The sequence below is a fragment of the Lactuca serriola genome, chromosome 4 (assembly GCF_051521515.1).
Source record: "Lactuca serriola cultivar US96UC23 chromosome 4, Lser_US96UC23_V15, whole genome shotgun sequence".
Taxonomy (NCBI): Eukaryota; Viridiplantae; Streptophyta; class Magnoliopsida; order Asterales; family Asteraceae; genus Lactuca; species Lactuca serriola.
In genome coordinates, this window is record NC_136411.1 from 88,203,133 (window position 1) to 88,223,445 (window position 20,313).

A 20,313-nucleotide genomic window follows, 5' to 3' on the forward strand; every position below is an offset into this window, starting at 1 on the left:
AAGTTTTTTTTTTAAATGGACTTTTTACAAGAGTTGTTTTTTAAAATATGTTTGGATTAGTTTTTGAAGGGAAAAAGTCAAAGTTAAAGTGTTTGGTTTAACTTTTACATGTAAAATGACTAAAAATGACATGTTTATATATTTACATTGATTTACTACTTTACATATATTATTTTATACTTAAATTTTTTTTAAACACATATTATAATTTTGTAAACATTTTATTAGAAAATATAAAATATAAATTTCTTTTAAAATATTTCTAATTTTTTGGATTAGACCATGACAATATTAAAATTACTACGTTCATACAAATTGTAAATAATTCATAAGAGGACTTTTTGCATTAGACCATGACAATATTAAAATTATGTTCATGCAAATATAAAATATAAATTACGTTCATACAAATTAAAATATTTCTAATTTTTTGGATTAGACCATGACAATATTAAAATTACGTTCATACAAATTGTAAATAATTCATAAAAAAATATCATAGATAATATTACATTCATCTTCACAATGTGATTATATCTTGTGCAATAATATTGTGTATCACTGCCATATATAAATCATCATCGCTCGTGCGACGTGTACTTGGACCTTCTTCGTAAACATCACTACCGGTATCACCTCGTACGAGATTGTAGGATTCTTGTTGTGCCCTATTAAACGCTTCATTAGACCTACCAACCTTTCTAATGTAGTTATGGATCGCCATTAATGCTATCACAATTCTCACTTGGTTCTTATACTTGTAATTAACATGCATCTCTCTTAATAACGCTTACCTAGCTTTCCACACTCCAAAAGTTCGTTCAATGAAATTTCGCAATGATGAGTGAAGATAGTTAAATTTCTCTTTCGGTCCACGAGGTTCATGAATAGCAGCCATGTGTCCACGTCAAAAATCTGGTAAATGATAACGAATATTTGTGCCTTTGTATGGAGCAAGACACCCTCTCATATTTGGATATCCGGCATCAACAACGTAACATTTATCTGTAAATAAAACAAACATTTATTATTCGTTTCAAACAAGTAGTAAAAACATAAAACTTGTGTTCCAAAAAAAAAAAATACTAACCACCCGTTGGATAGGGAAAATTAAGATCTGGTCTCTGTAAGGCTTCATTGAAAATTCTTGTATCATGTGCAATCCCCTCCCAACCGGCCCAAACAAATGTAAAGCACATTTTAAAATCACAAACAACCATTATATTTTGTGTTGCATATCCTTTTTGACCAATGTACTTCACTTCATTTTTTTGTGGAACTGATGCCCTGACATGTGTCCTATCTATAACACCAATGCAATCCTTCAAATTCAAAAATAAAAATATATCATAAATAAATTATTTGTTAAAGTTTGACTACCAAGAAAATAAACATTGGATAATACCTTGAACATGGGATAGAACATAAATGTCAAAGCACAACACATATTGCTAAATCATTATTTCATAAGTAACTTAAGAAACTCCATCTTGACTTCGTCGGTCGTTGGAAACATAAAAGCTTCACGATTTTGCTTTTTGGTGAAGACAAGCAATGCTTGTGAAAATTCGTTGGACTCTTCACGAAAATCGGGAAACTTGATGACAATGGCCATGCAATCTGCTATTGTTGGGGAAGGATTATTTTGTGGATAAGTTTGTGTGCTTTTTGATGATAGGCATCCAATAAAGCATCAACTTTTTCTTCATAAATTGAACTTCTACTCTTGGTTGAACGGTTGTTGGAAGCAGACTTAGACCTCTTCCTTTTACTTGAATTACTTTCATGGAGACTAGGAAAAACAGGCTCATCATCATCTAAATTGATTTCATTACTATCTCCTTTTCCCTCCATATTTTCTTCGTTTGGATTGCTATTGTTTTGAAATTGTAACGGAGTCATAGTCTGATCTCCAATGGCAATAGAATCCCGAAACAAAGTACCATCATCAAATATGCTCAAATATGTGTTCCTAAATTTGGCATAATCTTTATTCTCCTGCAAGACAAAAAGATATTGTAAATCAAATATGTTTAATCTATATGCAATCATAACTTAAAATAATTAAAAAGAATACTAATCATACCTTTACTTTCTCCTCCCACCACTCAGGCGACACATCTACTAGGCTTCTCGTCCCACCGAGTCTAGTTTCAAGCCTCATTAAGCGGTCATAAAGCTTCCACTCTTTTTTCATGTTCTCCCATTTGTTTGTTAGTTGTTTTTTTTCAAGGTTGTAACCTGTTTTCTCCTTAATGCGTTTTTGTATATTTTCCCATCCAAATTTATCAAAGGAGGTACCAGGTTTATGGCCTTTTTTTGTTCAATCAAGCACGAATCAACAAACACCATGAAGTTACGATTATCCCACCCAAATTTTGGTTTTTCATTTTTAAAGATGTTTCATAATCAATAATTGTAGTGTTGTTTTCATCCATTATCTGTGAATTACATATAGTATCAACATTTAAACAACAAAACAATTTCATTAACCTTCCTAAATGATTTCATTAATTTATCAAAATTCTAATCAAAACAGAAAAAATAGAATATCACAGAATATCAATTTCACAAATCGGTTACCTGTTAACACAAATAACACAAATATCATCCCTAAACAAAAAATTTCATCAACTTCATATTTCATCAATTTCACTAATTATTAATCAATATTTCATCAAGTTCACTAATTATTAATCAATATTTCATCCATATTTCATCAATTTCACAAAGGTATGTTAATCATAGAATATCACAACATATCAATTTCAGAAATCGGGAGGAACAAAGCACAGAATAATCACTATTTCAGATGCGAGAGAACAGAACAGTTCAAGGAAAATTCAAAAACTACATTTCTTTGCTACTGAAAATCGGAAATCGACAGGAAGATATTGTAAATCGGAGATCAGAATCAACTGGAAAAGAAAACAAAACTTACCTGATCGGAGATAGAGAAAGAAGACGCCGATGTTGCAGTGTTGCAGGTCGCTAGTGTTGCAGGAACGATCGAACGAGAGAGTAATGAGGGAATCGTATGCTGTGAATTGAAGAATTGATTAGGATAGATGGGGGGTATATTGGTAATTTAATATTTTTAGCTGTTGAAAAGTTGGAAAAGTCACGATAACGTGACTTTTCAAAAAGACTCAATTTACTCTATTGGAAAAGTCATTTACAAAAGTCCTTTTCACTTTACCAAACATCTTTTTGACTTTTTCTAAAAGATAAAAGTCAAAGATCATTTTAAAAGTTAAGTCAAACACCCTCTAAACTATGTGGGAGAGTTTTGTCATCGGTAAAAGCCTCCTCTGTGACACTTTTACCGATGGTGAACACCACACCCCAACCATTTTTTTTGCTGGTGGTAAATCTCAATGGTGAACTTTTACCAATAACATTTCTCAATGGTAAACTTTTTTTTTGTTTCTTTATTGGTCGTTGTAATTTTCTTTTCTTTTTTCTTTTTTTATTTTTAACATAAATACCACTATATATACCATTGGTAAAAAAACCACCATACCTCATTCGTAGACAAACTATGACAAAAATTGTAAAAACTTATGGGGCGCCTATGTGTCACTCTTTTACTATTGGCAAAAGCATCACCACACCCTTTAGCCTATTGTTCATATTCTAAACTTCTTTAAAATAATTGAACTATATATATATATAAATGATATAAGTAATCAAAATATATAAAAAAACTAAAATAAAATTAAGAAAAAATCGAATCTATTTGAGAAAATTGGTTGTGCACATCGATTTGAAAACCGATAGCAGCCCCAATTTCAACAGTTTGTCGTAATTCGTCTTCTGATTTTGAGCTTTTATCATCGTCGTCATCATTTTCAAGGGTGTGGTATATGTTAGGAGCCACGACACCATTGTCAATGGGAGTGGTCGAACCGGTGATGGAGAAGGAGGAGGATGGGGTGAGGGAAGGTGATGAAATTGTCCGATTCCCAATTTGTTTCTCTTTCTCTTTTTAGGTTTGGGACCTCCGCTTTAGATTGTGTGCGAGATGGGAGTTCATTTTTTTGGGCCTGGGAAGAATTAAAAGGAAAGTGGTGGTGGGTTTCGTGTTTAGGAAAAGGCCCAAATGTGGGTTTAACTGGACGTAATGACTCAAAAGTGGGCTCCACTAGCTTAGAATAATCCCTGGCTGGATCAGATGTGTCGTGACACGTGTTTTCAACATCCGAGGTTTTGGGACAAGCACGATTGAATATTCATTTAATGGCTTTAACTTTATTACTAGGAACGTGAGACTCAATTCCTCGTGACATGCTTCATATCAAAATTAATTTCTTTGTTAAAGACTTCTTCGCTTTACACAAAAACCATACCAACACATGCCTTTTTTCGACAGATATGACAACTATAGTTCATAATACCAAATATAGCATACATGTCACAGTGCAGCCATTAAAAGTACTATGCCATGTACTCCACCACTAACCCAAAAAAAAAAAAAAAAGGTTATTCCATTTTCTCTCTGTCGCATGATATATCATGTTTCATTAAACTTTTAAATATATAAAAAATAAAGAGAAATTCATGATAGGTAGCAGCTTTAATTCCATCATAACAAACGAATTCTTTCTTAATGCAATACCATACATACATGTACTTAAGGAGCTCGACATGGTCCACATGTGATTGTGTTGTTGTCTTCACTCTATTTGAGACTCGTAAAGAATCATGTGAGCACACTACATAACAAAGAAGATGTCATGTCACATAATAGGAGCAAGCATCTTTCCAAGACATTGAACAACTATAAACATTGTATCATGCATCCTTTTTCTTTCTTGAATATAAATTCTTTCTTTGAACAATTTGGACCTAAATACCGTTCAATTGACAATCAAATCTACTTTTTTGACTTTGAGCTGACAGGAACAACCCATAAGACTTTTCCCGATGGCATTGCTTTTATAAGGGAATAATGAGGTTCTGACTTAGGTAGGGTCTCATAGTGTAGAGCTAAATAAAGAGAGTCTAGAAAATATAGAGGCTAAGGTGTCATATGAGAAAGAAAAGAAAAGTGGAGCCGACATTTCTCTTTATCTTTTGTGTGGCCTTTCTTTTATCTGTATAGAGAGATCACATGTCACTTTCATTTTGATGTCTTTCTGGATGACTTGAACAAGACACCATAGCTATGACGTTCACTTACAGCACAAGTCCGAGTTCTCTCGTCAGTTGCAGTCTGCGTTGACTCATCAACAAGATTCGTCAACCACATTGGCTCCGTATCTTATTGTTTTATTGTATTCAAATTAACTGAAACCATGTCATAAATTGTAACTAGTATTGTAGTTTGCGAGGGTAGAAGAGTAAATTTACTTGCCTTTTGAATTGGATTGGAATCTAACGGAAACAGAAGAAGTAATTCAAGCTGTCGTTTTGTTTGAACTAATGGGTTATTGAGTGGTTCCAGCAGCTGCCATATCAAAACAATAATAAACATGTTAGAAACCACAGCGAAAAAAAAAATGGAATCATGGATTCCGGCAGAGTTGGTTGTTTATTTCAAAATTAAATTTCATATTTGATGGGCTTCAACCATTCATAGGGACAGGTGGAAGGGATTCAATTTCATTCTTCTTTTTAACTAAATGACCAAAAGACCCTTCTTATACATTGAGATAGAGGGAGGACCTTCTTTGACCTGTGTACAACACAATTAGCATTACTTGATTAATTTTTATATGAGTATACAAAAAGCAACTTGCATGGAAAAGCAATGTACTTGACTCCTTTTACCAATATTGGCAATGTATATTATTAGTTTTTACATAACAACATAATCATTTTTTTTACCAATAACAGCAATGTAGTTACATTTCTTTACCAATAGAACCAATGTACTACTCCTTAATAGCAACTTACTTACATTTCTTTACTGATAAAAGCAATATACTTTGCTGTTGTTTGTAAAGAGATTTAAGTATGTTATTATTATGAGTAAGGAATTGTAAGCAAGTATGATGTTTTTATATGTAAAGATATATAAGTATGTTGCTATTATGGGTAAAAAGTAAAGTATATTGCCAAAACATTGATAAAAAAAATGATGTTGCTATTTCCTGAAATTTACCATATATAAAAATCAACAAGGCTGTCACAGAAGAGTTGGGAAGTTGTTTTCCAGGCAATCCTTGTCACAAGAAATAATTTTTCTAAAAGTTGACCGAAAAATCTCGGGCAGGGTTGTGAGTTTTTTGCCTCTGCCCACTGCCCGAATGATTGTCTTCTGAAGTAGTAACTACTGTATCATTTTAGACCTGAACCACAAACCTGATAATGAGGACATGTTGAATTGCAGCAAGAAACTCCTGGACTCCTCCACTTTAGAAGTAAAGAGGAGGGAATGCTAGACCTAAAATTAAGTAGATCATCACACTACAAAAAACTAAAATAGTAATTTAGAAAATTAGGACATTAACAAATAATGAAGAACCTTGTTTGATCAACTTTAAGGCATATTGACTTGTATGAAATGTTACATTGTCCTTGACATAAACTATTTGTGCCCTAAAACATATCGAAGTGTAAAGCAACATGAATTGATTAAGTAACAGACTAATGAAAGTACAATGCTAAAATTAGTGGACTTTTCAAATTAACATGCCTAGATAAAGAAAAAATGTATAGACTTTTTAAAGTTAAAATGTTGTCACAAATGAAAACTAAAAATTGCAATGTTGTAAAAGGGTTGAATTTTCAAATAGAAACATGCTTTTAAAAATAAAATTCAAGTGCAATGCTTTAATTGGTAGATTTTTCAAAGTAAAATGCCTTGATATGAAAAGAAAAATACAAATTTACAATCTTTTAACAAAAAATCTGAAAAATGCAATGATATCGTTGGGTTTATTTTTCAAAGGGAAAGATGCATATAATAAGAAAACTGAAAGTGCAATGCTAAATTTGGTGGATTTTTTTAAGTAAAATGGTTTGATTGGAAATTTTTTGTACGATGTTTTATACAAAAGAAAGCTGAAAAGTGCACTCCATGCCTCAACAAAGTCGAGCATTCTAAAGGAGGATAAAAAGGGGAATTCACCAAATAAAAAAGCATCTTTGGTAACGGAAGGGTAATTTAGGCATTTTTGGTTTTATTTCTGTTAGGAGGGTTGGCTAGTCATTTTTGTCCCTTGGTTGTTACGTGAATGGAAGGAGAGCACATTGTCATTTTCTTGTAATCTTTTGAGTGATTCCGACTTAATCAGATGTTCTTGTTTTATAAATCAATTTGTAGTCAAGTTCATAGCAGTATTTATAGCTATTTATTGCATTTAGCCCATTTGCTTATTAAAGTTTTTGGTTTGAAGTGCTAATCAATGTAAACTACAACAAGAATTTTGGAAGACACAACAAAATAAATAGATGTTTAGTAGAAATAACATACCTGGATTAAGAACTGAAAGTATTTTGCTCTTTCTCAGTGTCTTGGCAATTTGCCACAATCAACTTTCTTGAGAAATCTGATTTTCATACTCTACACAATTATGCATCAAACTATGATCACGGAAGTTTATTTTCTTAATAAGCATGCTATTGAAAAAATAAGAAAGAAAAACAACATACTCATCAACATTGTTCACTACTTCCAAAATGGAATGTAGTTGCCTTAGTAAAAGGTAACCAAACCATTCACTCTTGGTTCATAACATAATGTAACACCTGCATAAGACATAATTAAATGGTAAATATAACCGCTTTTAACCCTAGGGGGGTTTAAAAACAATTTTACAATCAAACAATTAAGCTTTTCAAATGCATTAACACTAAGCATGGATGTAAAAAAAATTACGATGGAATAGAAGATACATTGCTTTTTTATATGGAAGAATTGAAGGTTGAATGAATGCAACATGTGTTGAGGTTATTCTATCAAATAGTTTGGCATCCAGACGCATAATAGTAAGTCATTTAGCTTTTTTCAAGATTTGTAGGTGCTCTTAACTGCTCCAGTTAAGTTATTCTTCTATCAAAAAGCCACAAAAAGAGGATTTGTTAGATGAGTAACATATTTTACTCTTTTTACCAATATGTGCAAGTAACTTTATTTTTTACACAAAATAGCAACAGAGTTACATGTCAAAAAGAAAGAAATGGAAAAAGAAAGTTACATTGCACTCAGTGTAGGAACTGAAATTGGAAAAAAATAATAATAATAATAATGATAATAATAATACAATACCGGCAACAAAGATAAATATTTACCTAAATTACCTTCAATTGATGTGTATATGTTCTATGGCTTCTTCAACATTGTTCACTACTTTTATAATGGAATGTAGTTGCCTTTGTAAAGTTAACCAAACCTGGTGTTTTTGCATATTTTTAACCAAACAGAAACAGAAACAAAAACAGTAAATACTGAAATACGAGGGAAGATTGTTGACTAAAACATCGTGATCTGATAGAATTACATTTCACGTCTATACAGTAATCACATCTCAATAGCAGAAAACCCCTGAAGAAATAAAGTATAATAAACGAATAAAAAAAAGTATAAGAACGAAAAGGTGAAGAAGAAGATGAACACCAAGAATCCCAATGAAGAGAACAATAAAACGCAGTTTCCTTTTTAAGTTGTAATGCATCTAAAGCAGTTAGTTAACCTGACAAAATCAGAGTTTACAGAAAAAACCCGCCAACAAAATAGATGAAGAAGAAGGCAGGGAAATACTAGCAAATTAAAATAATACCAATTAACCTTCGATTCTTTCTTATTCAAACTCCAATTTTAATTTTACATGGAAATTACAACATCTTAATCACAAAAAACAACCCTAGAGAAACTTACAACGATCTTGATAATTTCTTGGAGTAGAGAGATGAATGAGAGTTTCCTGAGAAGGTTGGGGGTGTTTAGGCCTCCGGCAGTGGCGCTACCTAGATCACTATGGGTGTGGGGGTGTCTGGGTTTGCTGAGAGCGGAATGAATGAAGAGCGCGCGACCACAAACCAATCCTTTCGAATTCAAAGGGTTTTCTTAGATCTCCGGCGAAGGAAGGTGGTGTATTGGTCTCCGGGGAGAGGAGTTAGAGAGATCGTCAGGGGTCCCCGGGGTTTTTTTGGGTCCGTTGAGAGCGGGATACCTGAAGAACGTATATATTGCGGGAAAACGAAGCCCTTTCGACTTCCAACGGTTAAATATTATAAAAGCTTTCCAAAATTAAGATTTTCTAATTTGGCTTATAAAAACAAGCATATTAAATTTTGAACTTATTAATATGCTTAATTCTTGTTTTGTATAGAAAAACTTAATTTATTAAAATGTTTATTTATTAATGGTTTAGGACATTGCAATTGCAATGTTAAAATGAATATTTTATCTTTTCTTCACCTAAGTCTTGGCCTATGATCCTAAAGTCAAAAGTTATTAGGAGGCAAATGTGCATTAAAATGTTAATTGTAGACAAACTTAATTTATTAAAATGTTTATTTATCAATGGTTTAGGACATTGCAATTGCAATGTTAAAATGAATATTTTATCGTTTCTTCACCTAAGTATTGGCCTATGATCCTAAAGTCAAAAGGTTATTAGGAAGCAAATGTGCATTAAAATGTTAATTGTAGACAAATATGAATTTATACTTAATGTGTTCAAAATATATTATTTGGTAGACATACCGGTATAGCCAGTTTTTGGTGATTCTTTCCGTAAATTAATGACTTTTATATATGATAAAAAAAATATTATCATTGTACATAGATAGTCGTTACATAAATTATCAACTGACAATTTTGTTGGAAATACACCGTTAAACTTGTTTTCCAACTTTTTCTAAACCTTTTTAAAACTTCTTTTCAACTTTTTCTAAGACTTGTTTTACATTTTTTTATAATTTATTTTGATGTTTTCAACTTTTCATATATTTTTAACAACTTTTTGAGAATTACTCATTTGTAGGAAAAAAACAACTAAAAGTTATAAAAATATATAAAAATAAATAAATAAATACTAAAAAATGGGGGGAAAGTTGTAAATTATAAAAAAAAATTACAAAACAAGTTTTATAAAAAGTGGTAATAAAAGTTTGTAAAATGGTTTTTAAAAGTTTAATGGTTTTTTAACATAATTTTTACTTTAATGGTAATTTGCTTAAAGAAAATGGGGTAAGAGACTAAATGTAAACAAAGACATAGTTTGATACCCTATAAATTCGTTAACCAATTGGAAGGTTGTCAAAAACCAGCTAGATCGTCTATTACAAATCAAAATGGTAGATTGCAAACATTATATGTGAGTTAATGGTAAATTTTGTACAAATAAAATACAATGACCAAATATGTACACGGGCTATAGTTTGTTACATTTAATACTTAAAGTTCATTAACCTATCTAAAGGGTCACCAAAAACCGACTAGGTCGTCTATTATTGATCAAAATGGTAGATTTCAAACATCACATGTGAGTTAATGGTAAATCGTGTAAAATTAAAGTACAATGACCAAATATGTAAACATACCATAGTTTGTTGCATTTAATACTTTGTTACTCTCTTACATTTGTTTTTAAATGTTTTTGAATGATGATACATCTTTGGTACTTTGGTTTCGAACGGTTTAAATTAGTTCTTTGTAATTTAAGGAAGTTAGGTTTGTTATATCAATAGGGACGTATGTCATTTTATTGGACAAAAATCAGCTTTATGGGCTACAATTTAAGGAGCCTAAAATAACCTCAAAAATCAGTTTTATGAGCTGATTTAGAAAGGCATAAGATTTTAGGCTATTTTTGTGTTCCAAATGGTCCTAGAACCGATTTCAACGAACCAAAACATGTATATACAATAACCATGATTTAGAGTCAATAGCATGTTAATCAATGTATGTTTCACGTCATAGATCATATAACCTCTCACCTTTGGGATAATTTATATTTTGGTTATGCAATAAATATGAAGAAATGTTACAAGTTTAACTTAGAAAAATCCATGGATTCATCACCATTCATATCATCTTGTTGACAAAGCTCACAAGACACTTGAAAACTAGGCATTTCTTTCACGCATTGATCAATATTCTTCTCAAGCCACACCAATCGCCTCTCAAAACTCAACACTGCACCATGCATAACCCTAACATCGAGTCGACCAACTCTCGCACATGATCTTAATAAAATATAATAATCCGCATGTGAAGCATAAGTATAGTTTCCATCGTCTTTTTTCCTTGTATAATGTAAATAATCATCGGGTCTTTTAATGTTAGTCCTTGGAGGAATATAACAAAATCTTTTTTCTTCCATATTTGATATCATTCGTCTTATTGCCTCTTCTTTTTGGGTCTCATTGCTAGTTTCGGAAGCATTCTCATCTTTAGGTTTCTTGACCTTGTTCATGTTAGTGTTGGTTTTGGAAAAATCAAGAGGTCTCTTGTGGGAACCACAATTAGAGCTTGGAGATGATGGCTTGTGATCCTCCTACAAAAAAAACAAAAATTATCATGAATTCCATATGTAAATCTCTCCTCAATTATATCATGTCATACATACCTCTTCTTTATGATAATAATTCCAAAGATCTTCTATTATCTGATCTTCTTCATGATCCTCAAATGACAATTCCACACCAGCAAACACCACATTCTTGCAATATTCAAGATACGTTTCAAGATCCCTACCATCAACTACCAAACAAAGACAAGACAATCTGTTAGAAAAATACTAAGAGTAGGTGTAGTTGGATGGAATGGAATAACAAAGGAGCGGAATGGAATGAACAATTCCATTCCTTTCCTTATTCAATCACTAACCTAAACATATGAAACAACTTAACGTATTGTAAATTTCATGAAAATCAAAGGTTGCAACGATTTATACCATTTTTGAGATTAGGGTATAGAGTCTAAATTGAAATTTGTAAGAGCTTACCGCTTGTATCAATGAGTTGACTGTATTTTGACTCAAGCAAAAGTAAAATCTCTGTAGCATCCAAGTTCGATTGTTTCGGTAGTCGCTTATCATAACTCTCAGAAACAAGATTATTAGAAAGAGACGACATCTTGCATTCCGATTCCGATTCCAATTCCGATTCCGATTCCGATTCCGATTCCACTTTTTTATCCAAAATCTTAGATTCCTTTCCGTCTTTTCTCTTCTGAGATGATAAATCCAAACCCTTTTCCCATTTCCCAAAACCATGTATCTTATAAAGAATCCTAATTGAAAAAATAAGTATAGACAACACACAAGCACGTGTAGGAAGCCGGAATTCATTCCCTGACAACCAAAGCTCAGGCGGCATTGACCACTCATAAATCCGGGAAGCATGAGGGAGAATGGTCTCAACTGGAAGAGACAGCTGCCCAAGATACCGGGCAGCAATTCCATAGAAGTTGACCGGAGGTAATTCCAATCCAATGGAATGAGCAATTGAAGCAGCTAATGATTCCAGCTTCTGAATAGAAATACAATGTAATGGTCTGAACATACGACTTGAACTTAATGGACACGCGTTAGTTGGGGATCCGATTTGTTTTTCTATTTCAAGAAAGGCTGTGAAATAAGGGAGTTTTCCTTCGAGTGTCCATTTTGCTATATCAGTTGATAAAATTGGCTCTCGTGCCAGGTGGCAGAGTAAAAAAGAAATGGCTAAAGAATAGGGTAAGGGTATTGTTTTGCTTACGGATCTATACCATATCATTACGGATCTTTTTCCAAGTATGTTATGAGGTTCGGATTTGTGTTTAGCATTTGGTGCAACAGCTTCTGTTTCCCCTGATGAATAGAATAAGTAAATGTAAGTATTTCTCTTTATAAAAATACCAAAAGAAAACAATAAAACGAATACCTTGTACTTGAGATTCTGATTCATTAATAACCTCATCAGCCCAATCATCAGTGAAAAGCTTAGTGGATGCCACAAATCTTAACCAAATGGGCTCCACCATATCAACAATTATAGGACACACGTTAAATTTTTCAACCAAAGCCTTAACTTGCAACTCAATCATGATCTGCACTCCCATCACATACCTCATCCTAATTTCTGAATAATAATCTTCATAACTCAATGTTCTTGGCCCTCTCCCAAAATCAATAGGCTTAGTGGGACCCACCCCATCATCTTCCTCATCATTCTCTTGAGTCCTTAAAGTTTCCCAAAACTGTGAAGGAGGTTGGGATTGAGAGAGAGGTTCAGGTTTGACCACAGCTACACGTCTTTGCACAATTCCACCAACATTTTCCTTTGTTAAAAGCATCTCATCATCATCAACAGCTGTATCCCTGATTCCATCTGCTTGAGAGCCACATCTTTGGCAGTAAAAGAAGCCATCTGAACCATCATCCAATCCCACAAAGCCACAAACTTGGCATTCCAAACCTAATCCATCTGTCATCTTTGGATTGGGTGCCTAATTGCCTATAGAAACACAACATCATGTAAGAAATGAGAAGTTTAGACTCTTATTGGTTTTGGACTTAATGATTCTTTTGCAAAATGCTAACTATTTGAATTTGATTGGTTTTCTTTGATAACTTGGTTTGATTAAATAAGTTACAGGTTGAAACAAGTAATTATTTACACTGATTGCTTTCTTTAGTAACTTAGTTTGATTGGAATTGCTTTCTTTAGTAACTTAGTTTGATTGGAATAAAGAACAATTTGGAACAAATAAGAAAATAAAAAACTAAGAAGGCTTGCAATCAAGTTCAAGTACTCATGAATTTCAAATAAAAAACAAAGTAAACAGTTACCCTAATCCTAATTCAAATAGAAAAATCCAATTGATTGTAATGGATATTTAATTACCAGCTCTAATCCTAATTCAGTGGATTTAAAATTTGCCCTAATCAGTAATCATTACTGGAGCAATAAACATAAACAAACTGACCTTGTTTGAGTGAGATCGAGCGTGAATCGAGTGAGAGATAGAGGGTGCTTGGCTAAGCTTATTAAAAATGCTTTTAACTATTTAACTTATAGTTTATTAAGTTACAGCGGTTTGGAGTTTTTAAAAAGTGATTGGCTAATCCTTCAAACTCCTCGGTATTTCATTCAAAACCAATTCAAAACCAATCCTTCAAGCTCTTTTATGAGTTTGTTACGTATCAACTGATAGAACTAACAAAATAATCTAACAAAAACCAGGAACAGAAAAAAATGAAAGGCTAGGAAATAAAATCGACAGCAAGAGAGGGCTCGACAGCAGGAAAAATTGAACAAAAACGAACCTTAGCTGTGGGGTCGAAGGTCGTCGGTGTTGCTGTGGGGTGCGACTTGTCTCCGGCCGGTTGCTTCACAGGGGAGGAGGTGAGCAGGGATGGCTAGCTTGAGGAGGCGACGATCGACAGAAGCAGGCGTTTGTGTCGCTGTATAAGGTTTATTAGGCTAAGGGTATATCGGTTATAAATGGTAAAATAAAGAGTTTTCTTTTACAAACGAACTCTTTATTTTACCATTTAATAAAGTTATAAAGATCTATTAATTTATTTTGACGAATATGATCTCTATAATTTTTTAAAACTTGTGTGTTAGTCTTTTAAACTATATGAAATGGCTTATTTACCTTTTTAATTTTTTTTTTTATCTTTTTCTTTAACTAAAACTTATTAAAAAAGAAAAAAACATCACCTAACCCTCATATACCCTCATTCTTTCTCATTCTATACCCTACCTCTATTCTCACTTGGTAAAAACAAACCACTGTGACCAAACCTCCAGCGCCATGATCGTCTTCCTCCCCTCTTTCATTTTACGGAGTTGTATCTCGGACCATAAATCGATGGTGACCAATCGGAAAAATAGATTTTACACCGAGGCTTCAAGCATATAAAAATTTCATAGGATACATAGGCCAGCAAGGGATTCTTTTGTGAATAATCAACACAGATTTGTTAATAATCATGATAATGTCAATTTTACGTTGGTTAAATCCGATTAGCAAGAAAGAGGATTAGAGTTTGAGTAGGATGATTTAAGAGTTTCAATTTGTAATCTTCAAGAATCGTACTGTTACGGAGAAATAATAAAAGATGAAAAAATATTTGGAGATTAGGAAGAATGATTTGTAACTGTTGTTGAAGATGATGGGTCTGAAGCTCTGCCAATGGATGGTGATATTGCTACTGAGCCATTGTATTCTAATTTTCTAATTAATATATGCTTCAGTTTTATAAGTTTTTGAGTTGATCAGCTTGAACCATTCTAAAAGGACATGTTCTATTTGTCCAATAATCGTAGTCTATGTTTTGTATAAGTATAATATTTTTCATTTGATCCTTTAATATCATGGTTTTCAAGTTGTTCAATATATATATATATATATATATATATATATATATATATATATATATATATATATATATATATATATATATATATATATATATATATATATATATATATATATATCATGGTTTTTGATTTTGATGTGTTAATACAAAAATACTTGTAACATCCCAAAAATTAAGGGTAGAATTTCATTTTTATTATATTCAAAACACTAGAGTAATTCTTTCCAAACATAACCAAACATTTCAATACAAAACATTTATCAGAGTTCATTTTCAAAGATCACATATTGCGGAAAACACGAGTGTATGCGTTGCGATCAAGCCGTGCCCTTTCCCTTCAAATCGGAAATACCTGAAGCTGAAAATTACAAACTATAAACACGAAGCTTAGTGAGTTTCCCAAATACCACATATCATACACATCAAACGAGCCTTACATAACATACATAAACATACTCAATAGGGGTGTTATGTGCCAACCATAGTCTTGCCATTATGCCACGAGCCGCCTTGTGGTCTTCCTTGCCAGGTCGGGGGCCACAAACCTGGGTCTTACAGACAAGTGCTAGGAGCCACCTCCTAGTCTTCCATGCAAGTATCACAAAGACAACTAGCATACAATCTACAACTACTTAACTAACATTTGTCAAAGTTCAGACTCTGGTCTTTCATACAAATTGCCAGGAGCCGCCTTCTGGTCTTTCATGCAAAATACTAATCACCTCCTGGTCTTCCTACCATACATAAACCAAATGGGTCGGCATTGGTGCCTTCGACCCATAGAACAGCGAGGAGACTCACCTTGAATGTTGAAGCTCACTACGAGAAATTCTTAGTTGCTGACCTGACGACTTCCCAAGCTATCAATACCAGAATATCACCCGATTAGCCATTGGGTTTCAAACTATGATCAATAATCCATACTTGAGGTAAAATGACCATTTTACCCTTGACCCAACATGAACCAAAACTAAGGCCGAAGCCCGAAACCAAAAAGGCCCAAAACTATAAAATACATAAAAGCCCGCTAATGGCCTAATTTTCCAAATTGGGTCCAACCCTATATGGGCCTTATCCTAAAGCCCAAAAATTTCTGGTCCAATAATAAATCTCTGATGGCCCAAAGGCCTAAGCCCATTAGGCCCACAAAAGTCCAAAACCATTAGGCCCACCAAGGCCTAATACAAAACCTAGGCCCAACTAGACATGCCTAAACAAGATTCCATGACTCTAAGATTCCTCTAACCAATAATCCCAACATACAAAACTCAAACCCAAGTCCGAAGCCCAAACATGAACAAGCCCAAAATCCCACAGATGCGTGTACCTAGGGCGTACCCCCTAGGTACGCTCAGCGTACTCAAGGATACACATTGGGGCTTCAAGTCGGTACGTGGGGCACATGAATTTATGCGGGGCATATCCGCTATTTCTCCAAAACTCATATCATGACTTAATCTCTTAAGTCCTTCCATCAAAATCTCAAAACACCTTCCAACTAAGCTCTTAATGCATAAATTCGGCACCTTTATGCATTTACATGACTCAATAGGACCCAATAACCATTTAAATCCATTAAGACCCAACAAGAACATGCATGGGACATTTTCTAAACACCAAGCAAGCACTTTTATGAACTTATGACCTTAGAACTTCTAAAAGTGGCAACTTAAAGCTCCTAGAGTGGTGTCCAACCACTAGATCTCACTCTTGAGGTCAAAATGGGACCAAAACCCACATAATCTTATATCTCAACTTCTAAAGGGCAATTTAAGAACTTTTTACCTTTTTATGAGCTAAGAATATAGCAAACAGTCCAGATCCACAAGCCTTCCCCTTAATTCACCACCTTGCAAACACTTCCACTCTTGAATGTACACTAAAACCCACCAAAGATGCACATAAAAAGGCTCACAACACCCTTGGATGAGGCTACAGCTCAATATTAGGGTTTATGAAAATGAAGGATGAAAGAGAGGCTCACACAATTTAGGGGTGAGCGCGGCGCGGTTCGGTGCGGTTATTAGCTAAAACCTCACCACTAACCACAAATACGGTTAATCCATTTTCAAAACCAGATGGTGCGGTTATTTTTGCGGTGCGGTTAGGCGATTATTTTTGCGATGCGGTTTGTTTTTTTTGTGTTGCGGTTATTAACCGCATGAATTTTGTGTCGTTATTTTATGTGGTTTTTAACCACAGTTTAGAGCTTAAACGGTTTTAAGAGTTTAAACATATTACTTGTAGTAATATAAAAAACCTTAAGGTATAAGAAAATTAACTTAAATCACAAACAACTAATATCTTAAAAACATCAAATCAATAGTAAGTAACAATAAATATCTTAAAATTGTCTAATTTCACAATTTTTTAAAATTAAACATAAAATACTTTTGTCTTCTAGTATTTATCCATATTTCATCCATGAAACCTGTCTTATTTTTAATATTTAATATGTTAATAATTAATAAAAAATTTGTATATAATATATACGGTGCGGTGCGGTTTTTTTTGCGGTTTTTGAAAACCAATAACCGCGCCGCACCGCAAGTTTGCGGTTTTTGGAAAAAAGAAAACCTCACCATCGATTTTTATTGCGGTTGCGGTTAATCGGTTGCGGATTATGCGGTTTTTGCGGTTAATTTTTGTTGCGGTGCGGTTTTTGCTCACCCCTATCACACATGGTTAAGGTGTTTAAATAGTGAGTCAACTCTAAAATTTAGGGTTTTGGGATCCTGCACACTACGTTGGGTGTAGTTCTAGTATGCTGGGTGTACAGCTCAAACCCCCTACGTCCTCTTTCGAAATTTATGTTGGGCGTACTCAACCAACACGTGCTTGCCCTCCTTGCATGCATGGTACTGATTTGCCAAATATTTTCATCAGGGGCCAATACTGCCAAATTCTTCAAAATACCATAACTCCCTCGTCCTAAGTTCGTTTCCAACGAACCTTATATCCACGAAAAGGTGGAGAGAAGCCCTATGCTCCTAACAACACACCCAACCCTTAAGACCTCCTGAACAAAAGCCAAAATCCATAAAAGATTGAGATATCCAATTACGATTATACATTTGGCCTCCGAAGACACAATCGAACACTTTGATCACTTATACTATGACTCCCACATCTGAAATGGGCCAAATCCTTTCTTTCCAAGGCTCTAAGCCTCATGAACTTTGAAGATTGGGCCGCAGCCCCAAATAAAGAAGCAAGTCTGAAACCGAGTGTTACAATACTATTATTTTTCTGTCCAGTGGAATAGTTGTTCTTCATATAGTCTTTTATCCGTTACGTTTTGTTGTTGTGAGATCTATACATTTTTATGTATTGTTTCAAATGCCCTTTTTGGGATTTTGCCTGCTTGTAGTGTTTGCTTTTCTTGTTCTGGAATCTAATAGAGGAACAATGTTATATTCTATATGAATCTAGGATGCCATGGTTCTATATGAATCTAGGATGTCATGGTTATGTTTCCCTATTCTAATCCACAAGTATTAATGACTTTACTGGTTGTTTGTAGATACAATGGTTGTGATGAGTGATGACCACCATTAGTTATCAGATTTGGATCTCCACCAATTGTTTGTTTATTGACGAAATCATGGAACGTGTGAGGAAAATTAATGCAGTGATAGGGTGGAGGAAGGTGGCAGCTGAAGTGATTGAACAATGAAGAAGGTTGTTAAGAGAGAAAGAGAAAAGGATAAAGGGTGAGAGAGAAAGAGAAGACAGGATGAATGGGGGTTGGGTTTTTTCTTTTTTAAGGAAAATTACATAAATGAAAAAAGGAAAATTAAATTGTAAAATGGTATAATAGTAATTTCAAATCAAATTTGTAACAAAAATGTAACATCCCAAAATTCAAGCCCGAAAATTTCATTTTGATATAATAAGTAAAAAAAACATTTTTACCAAAATATGGTCAAATAAACAACACATTTCAAAATCATAATGTTGTGTCCCAAACTATGACATCAAAAGTAATGAAAATCAAAGTACAATCCCAGAAACTCAATGCGGAAACCATGTGTGTGTGTGTGTGTGATGCACTGCTACACTGCCGACACCTTCCCCTTCGACGAAGAGGTACCTGAAACCAAAACCAAAACTGTAAGCACAAAGCTTAGTGAGTTCCCCCATCATACAACATACCATACAATATCATCAGTATCTTTTAACCGGTAGCCTTCATTGGTATCTTTCAACCGATAACCATCATCAGTATCTTTCAACCGGTAACCGTCATCAGTATCTTTCAACCGGTAACTGGGGACTATTTCACCCCTACTACTAGCATACAACAATAGATATAAGCATTTAGTCAGGCATATCCGGGTACTGAATTACCCTTTGGTCCTAAGGACCACTGTCAGGGGAACTAATCCCTACTATACACATAACATATCATACAAATAAATCTCATGACCAAAGCACATAACCAGACCAAGATAATCATCACGAAGACAATCATCTTTTAAATACCCCTTTTTGGTGGGCCGACATTGTGGCCGTAGACCCAACCCTACTGGAAGGTAACTCACCTCAATGTCGTGCAGTGTTTGAATTTTCCTCGGCGCACAAGTTGACTCCCTTCGACTCCTCAATCCCTACACGACAACCTTCAAGTCAACACACAGCACGTGCAACCTTAAACAGGGTTAGTCCAAGTCCAGTCAAAGTCAACTTCAAGTTGACCCGACTCGTCGAGTCCTTAACCCTTTACTCGTCCTTATCCATGACTTGACTCGTCGAGTTTGGCATCGACTCGACAAGTTCCTCTCTCATATGAACACCGTATGAACCTCATCCGACTCGCCGAGTTGTATGAACACTCGTCGAGTCCACCTTCATATGATGAACAAGTCCTGTCCTCGACTCGCCGAGTTGTATGAACAACTCGTCGAGTTCATCTCCAATCTTAAGGAGATTGCCTTGGACTCGCCGAGTCTGTTCTAGCACTCGTCGAGTCCCATGAACTCTAGGACTAAAATTATGTCCAATGCGTTGGGTCACTCTTTCTGCCCGGCTACAACCCTTTTAACAC

The 20,313-nt window shown here is 34.1% G+C and overlaps 1 protein-coding gene and 2 long non-coding RNA genes across 5 annotated transcripts; all 3 read right to left on the reverse strand.

The window, feature by feature from the left end:
- Positions 1-462: 462 nt before the first annotated feature.
- Positions 463-1,316, reverse strand: LOC145100243 (uncharacterized). Its single transcript, XR_013704920.1, has 2 exons — positions 1,091-1,316; positions 463-1,005 (listed from the first exon to the last, which is right to left on the reverse strand). It is a non-coding gene; the product is annotated as an uncharacterized LOC145100243 (long non-coding RNA).
- A 3,237-nt stretch (positions 1,317-4,553) lies between these two features.
- Positions 4,554-9,135, reverse strand: LOC145102069 (uncharacterized). 3 transcript variants are annotated; one of them, XR_013706014.1, is made up of 8 exons: positions 8,825-9,135; positions 8,239-8,491; positions 7,600-7,695; positions 7,421-7,510; positions 6,470-6,543; positions 6,107-6,388; positions 5,573-5,677; positions 4,554-5,449 (listed from the first exon to the last, which is right to left on the reverse strand). It is a non-coding gene; the product is annotated as an uncharacterized LOC145102069 (long non-coding RNA). The 3 variants fall into 3 exon arrangements; XR_013706012.1 differs by having other exon boundaries at positions 4,554-6,388; positions 8,239-8,339; XR_013706013.1 differs by lacking the exon at positions 6,470-6,543 and having other exon boundaries at positions 4,554-6,388.
- A 1,756-nt stretch (positions 9,136-10,891) lies between these two features.
- LOC145102070 (TATA box-binding protein-associated factor RNA polymerase I subunit B-like) lies at positions 10,892-14,362 on the reverse strand. Its single transcript, XM_079039408.1, has 5 exons — positions 14,205-14,362; positions 12,820-13,392; positions 11,901-12,746; positions 11,523-11,656; positions 10,892-11,450 (listed from the first exon to the last, which is right to left on the reverse strand). Exons 2-5 carry the CDS (start codon positions 13,367-13,369, stop codon positions 10,938-10,940), a joined length of 2,043 nt encoding a protein of 680 aa, XP_078895534.1. The 5' UTR covers positions 13,370-13,392; positions 14,205-14,362; the 3' UTR covers positions 10,892-10,937.
- Between the last annotated feature and the right edge of the window lie 5,951 nt (positions 14,363-20,313).

Excerpts from the sequence above, each read along its gene's own strand:
- LOC145102070 (XM_079039408.1), bottom strand. The coding sequence starts at position 13,369 with ATGACAGATGGATTAGGTTTGGAATGCCAAGTTTGTGGCTTTGTGGGA. Across the intron at positions 12,747-12,819 it reads ATCAGAATCTCAAGTACAAG|GGGAAACAGAAGCTGTTGCA; the intron begins GTATTCGTTTTA and ends TCTATTCATCAG. Across the intron at positions 11,451-11,522 it reads ATTATTATCATAAAGAAGAG|GAGGATCACAAGCCATCATC; the intron begins GTATGTATGACA and ends TTTTTTTTGTAG.